The sequence below is a fragment of the Schistocerca gregaria genome, chromosome 3 (assembly GCF_023897955.1).
Source record: "Schistocerca gregaria isolate iqSchGreg1 chromosome 3, iqSchGreg1.2, whole genome shotgun sequence".
In the NCBI taxonomy this organism is placed as follows: domain Eukaryota; kingdom Metazoa; phylum Arthropoda; class Insecta; order Orthoptera; family Acrididae; genus Schistocerca; species Schistocerca gregaria.
Genome location: NC_064922.1, coordinates 461,042,118 through 461,062,703, shown reverse-complemented (window position 1 = coordinate 461,062,703; position 20,586 = coordinate 461,042,118). Strand labels below are relative to the sequence as shown.

The window sequence follows — 20,586 nt, the reverse complement described above, 5'->3', positions numbered from 1 at the left end:
GTACTTAACTAAAATAAATTCCAAAAGATAAACTGCACTATTAAAGATGAACGCACACTAAAATTTCTCTTAAAACTTCAAATATCGAATAAGAGGTCTCAAATTTTATAGCTGAGGCTTAAAGCGCTTTTGCTTTATGGCAATTTCCAATGACACAGACAACGCCTCCTCAAGAAATGCACTGGAATTACAAAATTCATTTCTCGCTTTTGAACCAACGTTCTAAAGGAGCCACTGAAAGTTACTATTAAACAGGCATCACCCTTTCCTTCCAGAGATATTAAAAGAACTAAAATCCATTTATGTAGGAATTCCTTGGTTTTACTCCCCACATAGCCTTCCATACACCGCGCAGAGAGATGGAAATTTAAGACATAGGATCAGCAAGTCCTTCAGTACCGCGGCGATCTTGTGGCTCCGATAGCAGAGAACAACACTTTACCAGGCCGCACCCACCCAGCTGCCAACTGATGAAGAGTTCGCGCTACCCCCCCCCCCCCCCCCCCCACCCCCCACCGTCACATTTTAACTGTTTCTGTAGCAACGCTTAACGATTTAAATCGTGTGGGAGTTCATTAAATTGCCAATAGAATAATAATGTTCAACTACATTGGTTTCTGCAACTCGCTATGCTGCAAACACCGATTACAAGTGTTCATGTTCACCAACAGCTAACGGCTGACAGAGAAGTCGTGTAAACATAACGACATCATCTACCACTGTTGGGGTTGTATACAGCATAAAACATGAGACATGAATCCGTGTAACTGTTAATATGTTATTAAGGACCATTTTTATTTACATTAAAATACAATCTGAATCAGAGAAACATGTAAGTTTTATGTATAATTGAAGTGCTTAACACAGATAAATTTTGTAGGATAAAAATGTTTATGATGAACAAATTATTAAGCTCACAGTACCTTAAATGTAGGCAAGAAATTAAAAGGAAATATTCAACGAAGGATGCAAATATTATGGTGTAACCTGTGTCATGTTTGTAATTTGTTTTTGAATGCCAGTAGTTAATTTCGATTTTCTTGTCATAATGGCTTTGTAATACATACTTTTTTATTTTAGGAAAAAACAGTGGTATGCACACAAATTATTATAAACAGATCGGCGTTAAGGAACAATAACAAATATTATATTACACAGTTTTAACCACAGTAATACGTTGTTCGTCTATATCGAACACGTCACCCGATGTCTAGGTTACTTGGTGCAGAAGTAGTTAAACAACAATCATCATGATGTATCTCAGAAAAATGGGAAAATTAAGAGGATGTACTTAGCATTTACAAAGGATAACATAAATCTAAGTAGTACATCGCCGTATAGAAGCAATTTTAAGAACAACATCATGCTTAAGAAAGATGACTCTCTCCTTTACGAAGGAATGTCAAATATTGCTTAACACATTTAATATATCCGAGCATTTGGATGGAGGTAATCAATGATTGAACCCAGGCGCAGCGTAGCGGGGTCATTCTGTCGTTCTTTCGTCTCCTTATTCGAACTCAATCACTTTCATCGAACAGTTCACCTATCTCTATATTTCTTCCTTCCGACGTTCCTTCACTCTGCAGTAGTAGTTGCACACTAGGCAGTGTAAAGTAGCATAGATGAAACCGTTACCTAATACCTACCACACAGGTAGGTTACTGTATGTTCATTTTCACAATTTTCGGCTGGTAGAAGAATGTAGTTTATTAACGTCTTTTTATTCATAAGGAAGCGCATGAAATAGCTATCAAGTCCGTATTTAACAAGGAAAATTCTCTATCATTCCAAGTTCACAGTCTATACAACATATTTTCACACCAAAAAGCAGCCAAAATTTCTGCAAGTCCGACCCGATTAAACCTGCGCTGTAACAGTCACTGACCCACCACTGTTAGCTAGTTGAACATTCAGTCGTTTCAGTGGTCTTCTATGTTATATGTGCTCGCCAAAGTATTCCATCAAGAACACGGAATATGCCACGCGAAAGTGTCTCTACGAGCAAAAGATCACACGCTTATAACACTTCAACTAATTAGTTCCGAAGCATCACACTTTCCTCAAAATGTTCGTAACCTAAGCAGCCTTAGTCACGACACGTTTTAAACGCAATGAACTCACTAGTCCTTCATTTTACGTATTATTTTCACGGAGACATGTAACATGGCGTTACTCGGGAGCAGGCTAACGAGCGACTCTCTTGATGTTCCTCTCCTCCCTGCCTCTCTATTTTTGGGCTGGATCCTTTAGTTCTGATTGGCTGTTGATCTGAATGACCAATCACAATGGTCCTTCCAGATCATTTTTGCGGCAAAACTTGCCTTAGCCAACCACTGATCAGGCAGTCATTTACGTCATGACAATTTCATTTTCTAATATATTGTTTAATAAAATAGAACGAAATGCAAATGCAAAATATTCTTTAAAGTAATATATAAACTTATTCCGCTACTGACTTTTATTGTGGCTGCTCTGTTACATCGCTGTTGCAACACAATTTTCCCACGGTTCAATTTTCTAAGTTTTTACATAAAATGACAAGTCTTAACCTATCTTCCACATACACTCCCTCATTCATTCCCATGTATTCACACCGAAAAAATAATAAGCAAAGAATATTTTGAATGATTTTTGTACTGCATAACGTAGAGTAATTAAAGTTTTGAAAAGAAAATTGCAGTTAAGTGAGTGTATATACTGTGAGCTTTGTTATGACTCCATATGATAACAAATGACTTTTGGTTACTGTTCCTGACTTGGTTTTGGAACATAAGAGTCAGTTGTGCGGTATTTAAGTAATTTTCTCAATCTACGTAGCTATAAAAGATAAAAATACGAAATTTTGACAGGACTTTGTACCAAGTTTGAACAAAATCGGATGATGATTAGTATGATTCATTTAGACTCGTAGAGGGTATGAATTAGCGTACTGACTAAATGTTACTTCAGACAGTTCTCACGGCTAGTAGCGTCAGTTGCGCTGTGAGTCAGAGCGCAGAAAAAACGTAGTCATCCTGAAGCCACCTTGCTATATAGCTGCGTGCCTTACTGCCTCGAATGTTATCTCTGTAATAACTTGCTACGTTACACAGGGCGTCGGATTATTGCAGATGTCGCAGTGCTCTTGTGTGATCTGGCACTTTTATGCTGAAAAAGATGGTGCTCCACGTGTGGGGAAAAACTTCGAATTCGAAATTCGATTAGAGCACACTGTTTCTCACACACTTACATACACTACTGGAAATGGAAAAAAGAACACATTGACACCGGTGTGTCAAACCCACCATACTTGCTCCGGACACTGCGAGAGGGCTGTACAAGCAATGATCACACGCACGGCACAGCGGACACACCAGGAACCGCGATGTTGGCCGTCGAATGGCGCTAGCTGCGCAGCATTTGTGCACCGCCGCCGTCAGTGTCAGCCAGTTTGCCGTGGCATACGGAGCTCCATCGCAGTCTTTAACACTGGTAGCATGCCGCGACAGCGTGGACGTGAACCGTATGTGCAGTTGACGGACTTTGAGCAAGGGCATATAGTAGGCATGGGGGAGGCCGGGTGGACGTACCGCCGAATTGCTCAACACGTGGGGCGTGAGGTCTCCACAGTACATCGATGTTGTCGCCAGTGGTCGGCGGAAGGTGCACGTGCCCGTCGACCTGGGACCGGACCGCAGCGACGCACGGATGCACGCCAAGACCGTAGCGTCCTACGCAGTGCCGTAGGGGACCGCACCGCCACTTCCCAGCAAATTAGGGACACTGTTGCTACTGGGGTATCGGCGAGGACCATTTGCAACCGTCTCCATGAATCTGGGCTACGGTCCCGCACACCGTTAGGCCGTCTTCCGCTCACGCCCCAACATCGTGCAGCCCGCCTCCAGTGGTGTCGCAACAGGCGTGAATGGAGGGACGAATGGAGACGTGTCTTCAGCGATGAGAGTCGCTTCTGCCTTGGTGCCAATGATGGTCGTATGCGTGTTTGGCGCCGTGCAGGTGAGCGCCACAATCAGGACTGCATACGACCGAGGCACACAGGGCCAACACCCGGCATCATGGTGTGGGGAGCAATCTCCTACACTGGCCGTACACCTCTGGTGATCGTCGAGGGGACACTGTTTAGTGCACGGTACATCCAAACCGTCATCGAAGCCATCGTTCTACCATTCCTAGACCGGCAAGGGAACTTGCTGTTCCAACAGGACAATGCACGTCCGCATGTAACCCGTGCCACCCAACGTGCTCTAGAAGGTGTAAGTCAACTACCCTGGCCAGCAAGATCTCCGGATCTGTCCCCCATTGAGCATGTTTGGGACTGGATGAAGCGTCGTCTCACGCGCTCTGCACGTCCAGCACGAACGCTGGACCAACTGAGGAGCCAGGTGGAAATGGCATGGCCAGCCGTTCCACAGGACTACATCCAGCATCTCTACGATCGTCTCCACGGGAGAACAGCAGCCTGCATTGCTGCGAAAGGTGGATATACACTGTACTAGTGCCGACATTGTGCATGCTCTGTTGCCTGTGTCTATGTGCCTGTGGTTCTGTCAGTGTGATCGTGTGATGTATCTGACCCCAGGAATGTGTCAATAAAGTTTCCCCTTCCTGGGACAATGAATTCACCGTGTTCTTATTTCAATTTCCAGGAGTGTAGTTAGGTTACACAAGGCAATATTATACACGCAATAATTAGTGACAGAGAGCTGTAAATACATAGACATGAAGAATAAAAATGCAGAATGATAATAATTTCTGTTTTATTAGAAAAGCTTTAAGTGAATTCACACTCTGGGGCATTACGTTTTAGTACTCACTCGTAAAAATAAACTTATTGACAAGAGACTCATGTTGTAACATAAGATAAAACATAGTTAACATATTACACAACAAGATATAACAAAAATTAGTCTGAAGCATCCAAGATTATGTATGGAGTGCAAAAGAGCGAAAAAAATTTCACTCGTAATGAGCAAGGTCTTCACAACGGATAACGTCCATTAGAATCGAAAGTACCTTCATAAGGCCCAAGGAGGCGTTAAAGAACTACTTATATTTTCGTCATCACAACTGATAATTTCATTAGAAACGAAAGCACCATCATATGATCCAAAGAAGCGTTAAAGAATCACTTATGTTTTAAATACACTTATTAGGTCAGAGACGCTGTCAGAGTGCTCGGGATTGCAGTTACTGTCAACAGTAAATTATCATTATTCGACACGCATTAGAAAACTCAGAAGGCATTGGACAAAATTTACATTTTATTTCATGAAAACAAGCTGTATTAAATTCGGATGGAGGTATTGCAACACCGTTACCCTCCAATATACGGTTACAAGGCTGATGGTGCTTCTGCACACCTCCTAAACATTATGTGGAAAAATAAGAAGCAAAAAAAGGACGTAAATCCTTGGTGATCAAGTTGAAAGGAAGACTGATTTGTTAAAGAGTTCTAGGAATGGCAGTCGCATAGAACCTGTTACTGCGACCAGTTAAAGAGAATTTTCCAGTGTATGAGATAGTAGACATCGATTTAACTCAAGAGAGCGTTGCTAGAATCCAAGGTGGATAACGTATCCCTTATGCAGTTGTAACAGCAATGCTCGGGGAAAGAGGTGCCATTATATTCTAAAGCGCCGTCGACGATGGAACAGCCATGATGCAATAGCGCTGCCCCGTGCAGCACCGCATAGAGCAGCACACATCGGCGTAGAGCAGCGCAGAATGGCGCAGATTGGATCAGGGTGTTCGTAGGTGCGCAGAAATACACTCCTGGAAATGGAAAAAAGAACACATTGACACCGGTGTGTCAGACCCACCATACTTGCTCCGGACACTGCGAGAGGGCTGTACAAGCAATGATCACACGCACGGCACCACGGACACACCAGGAACCGCGGTGTTGGCCGTCGAATGGCGCTAGCTGCGCAGCATTTGTACACCGCCGCCGTCAGTGTCAGCCAGTTTGCCGTGGCATACGGAGCTCCATCGCAGTCTTTAACACTGGTAGCATGCCGCGACAGCGTGGACGTGAACCGTATGTGCAGTTGACGGACTTTGAGCGAGGGCATATAGTGGGCATGCGGGAGGCCGGGTGGACGTACCGCCGAATTGCTCAACACGTGGGGCGTGAGGTCTCCTCAGTACATCGATGTTGTCGCCAGTGGTCGGCGGAAGGTGCACGTGCCCGTCGACCTGGGACCGGACCGCAGCGACGCACGGATGCACGCCAAGACCGTAGGATCCTACGCAGTGCCGTAGGGGACCGCACCGCCACTTCCCAGCAAATTAGGGACACTATTGCTCCTGGGGTATCGGCGAGGACCATTCGCAACCGTCTCCATGAAGCTGGGCTACGGTCCCGCACACCGTTAGGCTGTCTTCCGCTCACGCACCAACATCGTGCAGCCCGCCTCCAGTGGTGTCCCGACAGGCGTGAATGGAGGGACGAATGGAGACGTGTCGTCTTCAGCGATGAGAGTCGCTTCTGCCTTGGTGCCAATGATGGTCGTATGCGTGTTTGGCGCCGTGCAGGTGAGCGCCACAATCAGGACTGCATACGACCGAGGCACACAGGGCCAACACCCGGCATCATGGTGTGGGGAGCGATCTCCTACACTGGCCGTACACCTCTGGTGATCGTCGAGGGGACACTGAATAGTTCACGGTACATCCAAACCGTCATCGAACCCAACGTTCTACCGTTCCTAGACCAGCAAGGGAACTTGCTGTTCCAACAGGACAATGCACGTTCGTATGTATCCCGTGCCACCCAACGTTCTCTAGAAGGTGTAAGTCAACTACCCTGGCCAGCAATATCTCCGGATCTGTCCCCCATTGAGCATGTTTGGGACTGGATGAAGTGTCGTCTCCGCGGTCTGCACGTCCAGCACGAACGCTGGTCCAACTGAGGCGCCAGGTGGAAATGGCATGGCAAGCCGTTCCACAGGACTACATCCAACATCTCTACGATCGTCTCCATGGGAGAATAGCTGCCTGCATTGCTGCGAAAGGTGGATATACACTGTACTAGTGCCGACATTGTGCATGCTCTGTTGCCTGTGTCTATGTGCCTGTGGTTCTGTCAGTGTGATCATGTGATGTCTCTGACCCCAGGAATGTGTCAATAAAGTTTCCCCTTCCTGGGACAATGAATTCACGGTGTTCTTATTTCAATTTCCAGGAGTGTATTTCAGTGTGCGCTCAAGCACGTCAATGAAAGTGGGAAACGAGAAACTCTGTCCACACAGAGCTCCACACATATGAACCATTTCCGACGCTCCGCAGAACTAAATCATTGTTCGTTGCTGCACAGAGCCGTACCGAGCAGTGCAATTTAACGTCCACACTTGGCAAGCCTTGCTGCGCCAAACCCCTTCTCTCGATGCTGTGTGGCTGTGTATGTGTTAGGGTGCACCTATCTCTCTACCTGTTGGCCACCGATGCATGATGTGTAAATTGTTTAGACATCTCTAGATTGAGTGTTTATGCTAACCAATTGGTAAGCACCCTTAATGCTCTGCTGTACTTGTACCAAATAGGTGTCTCCGAACGCCGATGTAGATCAGTCTACATTCTCATAGTGTAGTGGTATATTAAGTTTATCAACAGAATCCTTAGTGGAATGTAAGTAATCTTTCATTTTGTTACTACTATGGTGCTGCAGCATAGAAACCTTGGTTCAAATGGTTCAAATGGCTTTGAGCGCTATGGGACTTAACATCTGAGAACTTAGAACTACTTAAACCTAACTAACCTAAGGACATCACACACATCCATGCCCGAGGCAGGATTCGAAGCTGCGACCGTAGCGGTCGCGCGGCTCCAGACTGTAGCGCGTAGAACATAGAGACTTTCCCATTCAGCCACAGAGAACTGTCACTTACAGTAAACAAGCACTTTGCCGATGTTTTTCCTCTTTGTGACTTTTGTTCTCAGTCCATGTCGACGTGCATCCTCGATTACTCTCACTGTAATCATTTGCACTATGTCAATGTATTACTCATGAGAATATACCAAATAACCGGTGTAGACAGATAACAAATTTGAACCTGAACAAATGTGCAACAATTACAGAGTGATTTATTGCACTGAGGATATCATCAACTAGGGTATGCAAAACAGCCCCTTAGTTTCAGGCACTGTTTAGAGAGTTAAGTACCACCAGGATAATGAACAATGAGTTTAATGTTCAATGGCTGCCATCAGGAGAGGGATACTCCTGATAACAGATACACCGTATGTGACCTGATAAAAGTTACCTGCAAAACCTTGCCCTTCACTGCTGGACAGTTTTCTATTTATACACAATGATCACTGTTACCCAAATGCTGTTATGGACATAAAAATGATTGTCGAAGAGAGCGTCAGAAACACTTATGGGAACAGCATCACGAACAATTGAAAATCGTTCCGGGCTGATGTACTATCTAGGTTTAAGAGTGTGCACTGTGGTATCGAACATTACATCAGGAAAATTCAGCGGAATTGTTGGGTGATGTCAGTTTCGGTGGAAGATCAAATGAATATGATATGGCCCAGCATGTACCAGTGCGCCGGCCGCTGTGGCCGAGTGGTTCTAGGCGCATCAGTCCGGAACCACGCGACTGTTGCGGTCGCAGGTTAGAATCCTGCGTTGGGCATGGATGTGTGTGATGTCCTTAGATTAGTTAGGTTTACGCAGTTCTAAGTGTAGGGGACTTATAACCTCAGGTGCAAAGATCCAGAGTGCTTAGAGCCGTTTGAACCATTTTATTTACCAGTGTCTAATTAGAAATGATTAATTTTTATTCGACTATCAGAAAAGTGAAATGTCAAAGATGGAAGGTTCGCATGTTTTTTAATTTGCGCTTTTGTAGCAAAAGTTAATTACCAGAAACGAATGAGAATTTTATTACTACTTTGTGAACCCACTGCTGAGAAACGCTACATGGGCACAGTGCTGCAGCTTCAACTCCGAAGCCGAGTCGTCCGCTAAGACACCTCTCCAGACTGGGACTTCAGCATTCTGACCACGCCCTCAGAACACCATACACTGCCAACTCTCACCACCGTCTCCCTATTTCCTATCGTTTTTCCGATCCTTACCTATCCGCCAATAGTGAAAAGTTCACATTTAACGGCCCAGTGGCTTGCATTCCTCCAGAATCTCACAAGAAAATGTATAATGACACCAATCCAACTATATCACAAATCGACTTCCCACTTCTAAAAACTGTTGCTTCAGCTGTCTCTGTGACGCCACTGACCAATTTACCAATGGTATGGTTTCACGCCCAACTCTACACTCACATTAGGGCCCCTATGAAATTAGAAAGCCGTACTCAAGACCAGGCCCATTGTTTTAGCACTCTGTGTTTCTGTGGGAAATTGAAAGATGATTATCTACAACACCTTAGTTCGAAACAGGAAAGCTGCGCTCTGAGAATGTTTTTGTAGTGACACAGCAACAATTCTACTGCTAGGCAGAGCCGCTCTTTCTTCGTCGTGGTCTGTCCATCCTGTCCCTAATCCGAGGCACTGTGTCTGTCTACGCTCACAAAAGTAATCCAGAAAACAGGCTGTTCCATCACCAAGTTACAATGAAAAGAAATGAGAATGGAAAGGGCGTAGTATGTTCAGTACGTGAATGAACACTGCCTCGTGAACGAGACTTGTTCAGAAATTAGGTGTACGGTGACGATAACGGACTGAGATTTTCTTGTTTCCAGATGGTTGGCCACAATTATTAATAGAGGGGAATCCCCTGCCCAGAGTGGGCTTCTCATTGGTGGTACGTAAACTCACGTTCTAGTGTCCATTTACGTGAAAGATGTCAGTAAGAAATCCCACCAGATGGAGCCACATGCTGTTATCCGCTTCCTGCTCGTCCAAGAAATAACACCTACGGAAATTTTTTCACGAGTCAAAACAGTTTATAGCAAAGGCGTTGAACAGAACTAGTGTGTTTAATTGGTGTGGGAAGTTTAGTGGAGAGAGAACAAATGTTCTTGAAGAACAGAGGCGAGAAAGACCATGCATTTTAAATGGTGAGTTAGTGGAAAAAAAAAACAAGGAACTGTTCGTGAAAACCAGCGACTGACAGTAGATGAAATTTCTGCGACGTTTTCACAATTCTTCAGAATGCTCTGATACGAGACACAGAAACGCCGGGATAACGGGTGCCGGAATAGGTGACAGAGCAGAACAAGGAAAATCAGGTCATTAGCGGCTGCTAGTTTGTTGAGCGACTTGAATTGTATTGAGTCGGAACTCTATTGTTACTGAGATGGAGTGAGGGTAGCTCATTACATACCTGTGACAAAAAGACTGTCGTCACAATGGCGTCACTCCAATTCCCCATCTGCTAAAAAATTCAACTCCACAATTTCGGACAAAGAAAATGTTATGACCTCAGTTATTTGGGACCGAAAAGTCAACATTTTGGTCGATTTTCTGCTTCAGGAGCTGACAATCGATGCACAAAGATGTTGTGGGACCCTTAGAAAGCTCAAAAGTGAATTCGAAATCAAAAGAGGGAAATACTGATGAGAGGAGTGTGCTTGTTGCGTGACAATGCCTGTCCTCAAACACAGTGAGACACCGATGTATTCTTGGACTCAATTGGTCGGGTGTTTTGAGGACCCTCCGTATTCTCCTGACTTGGGGCCTTTAGACTCTCACCTTTTCACTTCCCTAAAGGCACACATACGCGCAGTTACGCTTTCAACGGAAGAACAGGTGCAGAGAGAGGTTCTGAAGTGGGAGAAGGAGCCGGTGTGAGAGTTCTTCGAGGAGGGCATGAAGAAGCTTGTGCCACGACTCATCACATGCATTGAATGGGATAACAGTTATACCAAAATTGTCGACAGCTGTATTAACCGTACCTTGTAATTTTTTCAAATACGATTTTCCTAAATAAATATAAAAATACAGTACACTTACTTTCTGAACATGCCTCGTAACAGGCACCATTATCTTTCTCTCATTACTTAATCACCTTCATGTAGAATGAAAAAGGCTCGGAAAATAGCTTGTCGCGTTTCAACTTTATGAAAATAAGTACTGGGGTAGCATAGAAATGAAGATCAATCGGGCTACAGGCGGAAGAAATAAAATGTATTCTCTGAACAGACAAATGACGTATTTAGATGACCAACGGAATGACAGTCTACATTAATTATATTTGTAGGTGTTAAGTAACAGCTTATAATGAGAAATATACTGATGAAAAAACTGATATTGGTAAACATCTGTAGGAACTATAAGATCATGTATCAAAGCCACACATTTCTGGAATGCAATAGTGACGAAGAAATCTTAAGGTTACCATAGACATTAAGATTTAATGAGCATGTCAGGTATCAGATGTTTACATCATTTCATTAAAAAATAAAATCATTAAAATAGAATAATAAGATTAATAACACATTTGCTATTTAATACAGCTAAAACAATTATTTTGCAGGTTTTGCATGGTTACACAGAGGCGTTCAACAAAGGTGCACAGTTCCTGTGTTCACAACTAGCAGAGGTAAATGGTAATGAAGTAGATATAAGCAAGATGCTTCTGCACACGTCTTTTCACTTTCTCACACTTTCTATGTATGGCATCAGTTTTGATGAACTGGAACCTGATAGAAAAAAACAAGCTGTTGCCGTTGATGTCTTCATCAGTGGGCTGGAGTTAATTCAGGTAAATGAATAAGCATGTGTGTGTATACACAAGGTGAGTCACGCAAGACGTAACACACCTTTCATTTCGTGAACGCTGACACATATCGAAACGTGGTTTTTCGGTAAATGTTAGAGCGTCGAGGGGCACTTTTGTTGTGTGTGTGTGTGTGTGTGTGTGTGTGTGTGTGTGTGTGTGATTGATGTTTTTAGCGCTGTTATCAACGGAGTGCCGCGCGGGATTAGCCGAGTGGTCCAGGGCGCTGCAGTCATGGACTGTGCGGCTGGTCCCGGCGGAGGTTCGAGTCCTTCATCGGGCATGGGTGTGTTTGTTTGTCCTTAGGATTGTTTTGGTTAATTAGTGTGTAAGCTTAGCGACTGATGACCTTAGCAGTTAAGTCCAATAAGATTTGACACACATTTGAACATTTGAACATCAACGGAGTCATAGAAGCAGGAAGGTTTTTCTAAATGCAACCATATACTTTTTATAACTGCGTTCAATAGCTCTTGAGAAAACTATTACAGTAATATAACATTTGTTAATGCTGATGTTGAAACCAGTCGTTAAAACATTCGAGGACAGTCCTAGAATGTGATAGTACGGCGGCCAGAAACGGCATTAGCGGTGCAAACTCTGCCGAGCAGTTATCTCGGACCAGCAGCGTAGTTGTATACCGTCACGGCGGCCTACGCTGTGAGATTGAAGCTGTATTTCACCTTGCGCCAACTTACGACCTAGATGCAGGCTCACCTAAGACTGCTGTATATGGAAATTTGACATAGACTAGCTCTAGCGCATCACAAAGGGCTTGGGAAAATTCTTTCACATTTGTGTATCCTCCCACATTTATTTGATATGAAACGGAGGAAACAACTGTTCATTCTTAAAAAGAAGAGGTCTTACATCCTATAAAAAGCAACAACAGTATTGAATAACTAAATGTTAGAAAGGTGATTTCACCTATTTTTTCCTGTACGTGGCCGTGTGCTCCTTAGAAGCAAAATACGCGCTGTCGGACAACTGACTCTACCTACCCTTCTCTGATTTATATCATATGGGATACATTCGTTGAACTAAACATTTTGTTAAAAATACTTTGGTGACCTCCTGTATACCGCAAAATGAATATTCCTTTTAACCAAACGTCGTTTCTTGTTGAACGTAAGCGCATAACGACAATGTTACCAGCTGCGTGCAATAACGCTTTCGAATTACGGGGTGACAATTATTGAACTATATGGAATAAAATCGTCATAACTTCGGAGCAGTTTGCGTTAGGAGGTTCAAACTGCTTCATTGACCTCGGAGTGTGACGGGAATTAGTATAAGCATTATGTTTTGGTTTAGCGACGGAGTCCACTTTCATTTCGGTGTGTTCGTGAATAACCAAAATTGGCACATTTGCGCACTGAGAATCTGCATTTCGCGATGGAGATGTCTCTTCACCCTCAACGGCTGAAAGTGTAATGTGCTATGTCTAGTCACGGAATAATCGGTGCGATATTCCTTGATAGCGCGGTGACTACCGAAAGGCACCTGAAGGTTTTGGAGGATGATTTCATCCCCATTATTAAAATTGATCCCGATTTCGACAAGATGTTGTTCATGCAAGACAGAGCTCGACTCCATCGAAGCAGGAGAGTGATGTTCTGGACGAGCACTTCGGGGACCGCTTTATGGCTCTGGGATGCCCAGAGACCACTGGCATGGGCCTCAATTCGCTGCCATATTCTCAGGATCTGAACACAAGCGATTCCTTTTTGTGGGGCTATGTTAAAAACAAGGTGTACAGCATTAACCACCAGCTGAGCTGAAAACAGCCGTTCAAGAGGTCATCGACAGCATCAATGTTCCAACATTTTAGCGGGTCATACAGAATTTCGTCTGCACCACATCAGCGCCAATGATGGAAGGCATATCGAACATGTCATAACCTAAAGCCGAATATCTGCAGTGATGTTTACATGTTCAGTTAAGTGTGTACATGCCGTAGTTTCTAAGTAATTTACGGTTTTTTTCATGTAGTTCAATAATTGTTACCCTGCATGCAATTTCGTACAAACGTAAATGAAATAAACAGTTTACTAACAATGATTTGGTAACCACCCAAATCAAATAACATAAATTTTGTGTTCCAAAACTTTGTCTTTTATTTAAGCATGTGTGCTAACTGTTGAACGCGGACTGGAAACCACTTTTGCAATAGCTGTTCGGAAGAAAGGTGAACAGATGTAATTACGGTAGATGATATGGCAGGCGTGGTCTGGCGATTTGACAACTCATATCGGCTGGGGAAGTTGGAGTTTTGTCATAGGCTGCACAACTGGGTGCTCCCCAAAGAAAAAAATCAAGAGGATTCAGATCGGGGGATCTCTCAGGTCATATGACAACAGAATTTCGTCCTACCCGACGTCCAGGAAATTTCTTATTCTTGCGTTTGGAGCGAGTGAGTTGGATAGCCATCGTGTTGCAGCCGCGTACACTGTAGAGTATCCAGTGGTGCCTCCTCTAAAAGAACCTGCAGAATGTTCGCCAGAAAGGGTGCGTATGAAAATCCATTTTGAACGCCTGAGGTGAATTGAGGTCCCACAATGTAATTTCCTATGATGCCCCATCATACGTTTACGTCCACGGCCGTGGATGTTGCTCCAGACAAAGCCAGTGTCGATTATCGGCTGCCCGTTAGTGTATATTACGCAAACTTATATTAGCTTGTTTGTAAACATTGCTTCATTGGTAAAGAGCTCACGTTGGAAAAACATAGGGTCGTCTCTCTCCTGCTGAATGGCAAACCGGCAAAATTTTGTACAGCGTTCGAATTTACAACCGTCGAGTGCCTGATGTAATGACAGATGATAGGGACGGAAATTCTCTCGATGTGGGTGCGAATGACACTCGTCTGGCTGATTCCCACATTCCTTGGCAATATGCCTCGTACCACTGTGCAGATTCATCAGCGTCGTAGCCACAACCGCTTCTTCGTGTTCTCTGTCAGTTGCAGTGTCTTTCTTGTCCTCTTTTTGATGTTCAAGCTGCCTGTCCGCACCAGCGTCTTAATAACTCGTGCAGTTGCTTGGTGCGTCGGACATTGGCGATCCAGATAGATAGCCCTATACCGCCGTACTATTTCTACGGAATTTCTCCTACGTTCACCATATACAAGTAGTATATCCAACTTCTCCTCTTTCGTGTACATGTCTGCATGTAACGAATGTTAAAGCAGAAATGAGCGGTCGGAAATGCAGACATGTCAACAGGCAAATGTTTTGACAATCTGACGGAGCGTAGCACAAGAGCTCTGCCTGTCGGTGTTTACCAGCTAGTGCCGATTCCGTGCTCTCAAATTCTAGGACATACCTCGAATTTTTTACGCCAACATTAAAAACGCTATACCTCTGTAATTGTCTTCTCAATGGCTATGGAATGCAGTTATAAAAGGTATTTGGTTCCATTGAAGAAAACCTACTTGCTTCAATATCTCCGTTGATACCAGCGCTAAAATACATTAATCAAACAAAAAATACGTGCCCCTCGAAACTCTTAACATTTGCTGAAAGCCGCGTTTCGATATGCGTACCAGTTCACGGAATAAAAGGTGTGTTATGTCTTACATGACTCACTCTGTATATATTTGTCTGTTTGTGCACGTTACAGAATAATGTTGAACCGCCTGGAGCGTTTTTTTAATTGAAAATTGTAATACATATCATTTATTATTGGAAAGAAACTGCGAGCAATAACTATAAATAATAATAATAATAATAAAATAGAAAAATTCAAATTGCAATCATAAAATGTGGTATTAATTCTTCTCTGCCTAACCTTCCTCCAGTGCAACGCGTTTTCATACGGAGCGAGGTGGCGCAGTGGCTAGCACACTGGACTCGCATTCGGGAGGACGACGGTTCAATACTGCGTCAGGCCGTCCTGATTTAGATTTTACGTGATTTCCCTAAATCGCTCCAGGCAAATGCCGTGATGGTTCCTTTGAAAGGGCTTCCTTCCCCGTCCTTCCCTAATTCGATGAGACCGATGACCTCGCTGTCTGGTCTCCTCCCCCAAAACAATCCAATCCAAATCCAACCCGTTTTCCAGCGATTGATGCTTTGGCAGATATGTTGATTGTGACAGGCTGCGTTTTGCTGTCCAGGAAACATTCCACCTCTATTATCACGTCATCATCATTCTGGAAAGGCCTGCAAAGCAATGATTTTTTCGTCCGACGATGGAGGAATAAGTCACTGAGTGCCATGTGTAGCACTAAACTTATTTAGGCGAACTATTCGGTCGTCTAGAAATGGTACTGAGGAGAGGTGAATTTTCTTGCTTGGCTGGTTACGAGTCACAGGGCTAGGATGCCGCCTGAGTGCTCCTTGGGGAATCAGGTACAAAGGCAGTCAGCACATCACTGGACATGGATATTCCCAGAGGAGAGAGGACTTAGACGTTGGTTGCTTGCAAGGATGGAGTGGAGAAGACAATTCTCAGAATTTCAATAATAAATCACAGTTCCAGAGTAAGACAAATGTGAACACATTTGGGATCTCATAAAACTGAAGCGCATCCAATCAAACCACAATATTTGCAGAACCTCAGAAGCTGTAAAAATTAATAATTCACCCTGACAGAATATCTTCACAAACAACCTTGAAATGAACAACTGTTAAAAACTTCATACGATGTCAACATACCACGTCTTGGAATGTAGCATAGCCCTGTAGCTATCATCGCTGAAAGTTAAACTCCGGTATCTATTTTCTTTATTGATTTATTACGTTTTTGTATCGTTTTGACTATAGAAATATCTGTCAGAGCATCATATTCTCCAATAGCACAGAAACTGACTGCAGCATGATTATGCCACATCTTGTTGTAGTTGTGTAGTTATTTAATGAATATTTTACTATTTATGCCAATAACTGTATTTAAATATTGATCACAAAGGATATCAAAAACCACTGTAAAAGTGGCCAATGACGTGTATTAACTGACACCAGCACTGATAAAAGTGAATGTAACTCCATTTTGTGGTGGAGTATGGGACTACAGTAGTTCAATGTTCAATAAAAACAATACCAATCGCCGTTGTATAGGTTTATTTATAGAAATAAACCTATAAAACGGCCATCACTATTGTTTTATTGAACACTGATAAGAGTGCCAGAAGATCCTTCCGGCAACCAGGCCCAAGAAATTGTTTAACCAATATCCAACAACGTTTTAATGTCATTCAACTTTTGCAAGAATTTCGAATTATTTATTGATGAACATACTATTGTGTACACTTACTGTAAGTGATTTGAGTGGGACAGAATATTTATAACTTTTCCTTTAAAAAAAAAAGGTTGTTAAAAGTTATTATTTTAGCAGGATAAAGTGGTGGTGTTGATTCAACTCATGTCTGCAGAACACGAGAACTCTATATTTCTGATAGGGATGGCTTTCAACCACTGAAAGTTGACATTTGGTGGAACACTACTCTAGTCAATGAAGAGAGCCACTTTTTGAGTGTTGCACACTAGTGATCCATTGCAATGTTATTTTCACTTTCGAAGGGATTTTAACTTCTGCAGAATTTTAATCTGCCCAAGTTCAGAACTTATACTGTTTACACCTGCATTACAGAATTATAATTAGATTTGTATGACTCCCTACTCGTTGTATCTCAAGTGTTGTGTTATATAAATTGTCATGCTCCGCTCTAGATTATTTGAGGTGGCGAATATTACCTTCATTGTCATCACGATATGAACTTAGTTTTTCATGTGTCTTGGATGACTGTTAATCACAGGGATTAAGCTACCGTTCTTATAATGCACCTAACGCAATTTATTGCACTTTAATAAGAATATCTTTCTAGCTGTTTTGTAATTGGTAGTTGTAGGACCACTTTCCATTTGTTTAAGATTAATTACTTGAACAAACATTATTCAGAATAATTCTTATCGACACCAATTTCCGACATTGGATTAATACACGTTTATTAATTATTTATTTATCTTTCATTTAATATGTTTGGCTATTTTATAAATTCGCAATTCCAGGCAATGCTTAGAATGCTTCACTGCGGGATTACAGGTATGTGATATTATTTGCACCCAGTTTAGCAGCAGGGTACGAAAGCACACGTATACGGCTCAACCATATGACTCTATCGCGCCATCCTTTCTAAACAGAACCGTGCAGAACCGAGTTACCTAGCTACATCCACACGGAGGTAAAGTCGGACATCTCAGTGTAATAATAGTTTGAGACAAACTTTGGTGGCCAAAAAAGGCAGCATGTGTTTCTTTCTCCCATCTGGAATCAGCTGAGGTGACATCGTGGAGTAAAACACCCCGCTGGACTGCTTCCTGGGTCAGCTTCTCTCGACGGCCACCGAAAACCTAGTCAGGAGATATTGGTAATAAGATCCTATAAAGGTTTGCCCCTTAAGAGCACAATTTTTGGTATATCTACATCTACATTTGCATACATACTCCACAAGTAATTGTATGGTGCGATATGTATGGTACTTTGTTCCACTAATAGTCATTTCCTTTCCTCATTCACTCGCAAACAGAGCAAGGGAGAAACGACTATCTATAAGCCTCCGAATGAGCCCTAATCCGTATGAATTCATGTTCATGGTCCTTACGTGAAATGCATGTTAGCAGCAGTAGCATAGTTACGAAGTGAGCCTCAAATGTCGTTTCTCCAAATTTTCTTTCTCATCAGGGCCCTTCGTAAAGAACTTCGCCCATCTGAGTTCCCGAAACATCTCCGTAATAAATGCGAGTTGTTCGAATCTGACGGTAATAAATCTAGCAACCCACCTCTGAACTGCTTTAATGTCTTTCTTTAATCCAACCTGATGCGGATCCCAAAGATTCGAGCAATTCTCAAGATTGAGTTGCATTAGTGTCCTATTTGCGGTCTCGTTCACAGATGAACCACTGTTTCCTAAAATTCTCCCAATAACCCGAAGTCGCCATTTCGTCTCCGTATTACAATCCTTACATGCACATTCCATATCATACTGCTCTGCCACGTTACACGTGGATATTTTATCAATGTTGTTGTGTTGCTATTGGTGTACTCGAACATTATTGGTCTGTTTTTCCTGGTATCTGTCATTCATCACGCCAACTATAAATATTATTTAAGTCGCCTTGTATCCTGCTAGGGTCAACAACGACAATTCCTTCCCATACAACACAGCATCATCAGCAGACAGCCGCAGACTGCTGCTTACACAGTCCGTTAGAACATTTATGTATACAGAAAATAGCGGCGATCCTATCACACTTCAGTGAGCACTCCTTAGGATACCCTTGTCTCTGATGAACACTCGCCCTCGAAGATAACATAGTGGGTTCTGTTACTTAAGAAATCTTCGAGCCACACACTTTCAGGGGAACCTCATCAGGACGCTTGTACCTTCGTTAACAGTCGGTAGTGTGGCACCACGTCGAATGCTTTATGGAAATCTGGAATACGACTGTTGCCCTTCATCCATGGTTCACAGGATTTCAAATGAGATGCCAGTCTCAAAAAGAAGAAGAAGTGCAGAAGCATAATACTCAGCATAACTCTGCTCGATGATGGTTTGTGAAATAGTCTTCCAATGATGGCGGCAGGAATTCATTGAAGAGGCAAGCCCCAGGTTCAACATCACTTGTGATTGACAACGTCTAGATTTGTTACGTGGAATCATTTAAAATTTTCCTTTACAATGAAACGAAACGAAATGCCAGTTAGCAACAACCAAGAATCAGAGAGTGCCAGAAGTGTTAAAAAATTCGCTTTTGAATTCATCCCTTTTAAAAAATTACAGAAGAACCAACATGATTTGGGTTTAGCTCTAGACACATAAGACCTCTTGAAACAAATACGTCTTCGCAAAGTTATTTCTCGATTTATGAAGCAAAACAATATTTGTGAATTAATTCCAGCAATGTCGAAAAAAGAAAAAAATATAGACAGTCATAGAATGAAGGCTTTCAGGACCGGATGTCATAGCTGCTGGTAGACCTTTCGGGATGTGACGTCGTGGTCCTAGAAACTCTACTGCTCCTGCCGTTTCGTCCAGGTCCGCGCTGGACATCCTCAGAGGTGCTCTTCTGCTGAGTCCAGTCGGCAAGACTCAGCGGAGGAGCGCCTCTGGGGATGTCTAAGTCAGAGCTGGACGAAACGTCAGGAACAGAAGAGTTTCTATGACCTCGACTGTGCATCCCGAAAGGTGGTCTACCAGGAGCCTTGAAATTCTTGAAACTGGTAAACAGGCACTCATTTAATCTACAACGTTAACCCCACATTTGGCACATAGTAGTCACCTATGATTTCAGGTTTGTGTGTTTGTTCATAAAGTGTCACCGTGTTATGCATACTATACCAAAGTGTGACAGCACGGTTTTTACGAGGAACGTATGAACTTATTATGCTGAAATCCTAACACTGCACAGCCATTTTCTCCTGTCTTGTTGGGGAGAATTTCTGGAGGACTTTCATGTCTTTTCTTCCTCATCGTACTGATGCAAATGATTTTCGTCTACAGCAAGTATTGAGAAAGGACGTAGCTTGTGTAACAATTGTCAGTTATGAAGTGCATGGTAGAGTTAATTATAAGCACCACAAGGTTCTTCACTATATGCTCAGAGTTATTAGAAACCCAATATAGCCCTTCTGCTTGCACTCTGTATTAAACCTCCAGATTACTACAATAAAATGTTTTTGCATAACATAGTGCAAACCTTGTTATCCCACATTTAGCTGGTTTGCAGGGTACGTAGTGAATCCATCCACAGCGGCCTCTGAGAGGGTGAAGCATTGCATCTATTGTCGTGAATTCATTCACAGTGTTAATACTTTTACAGATAGCAATGCTGTATGACCTGCAGTCAATTTCCATGTCATCAAACCGCTAACAACGTAGAAGAAACAGCAAA

General features: G+C 43.0%; 1 protein-coding gene across 2 annotated transcripts in view; it reads left to right on the top strand.

The window, feature by feature from the left end:
• Window positions 1-20,586, top strand: part of LOC126354174 (cytochrome P450 4V2-like) — a 142,306-nt gene that overhangs the window by 89,536 nt on the left and 32,184 nt on the right. For both annotated transcript variants that reach the window (XM_050003609.1, XM_050003610.1), the window contains exon 4: window positions 11,450-11,677. In XM_050003609.1, the coding sequence (XP_049859566.1) occupies window positions 11,450-11,677 (228 nt within the window). The remainder of the gene's footprint in view (window positions 1-11,449; window positions 11,678-20,586) is intronic.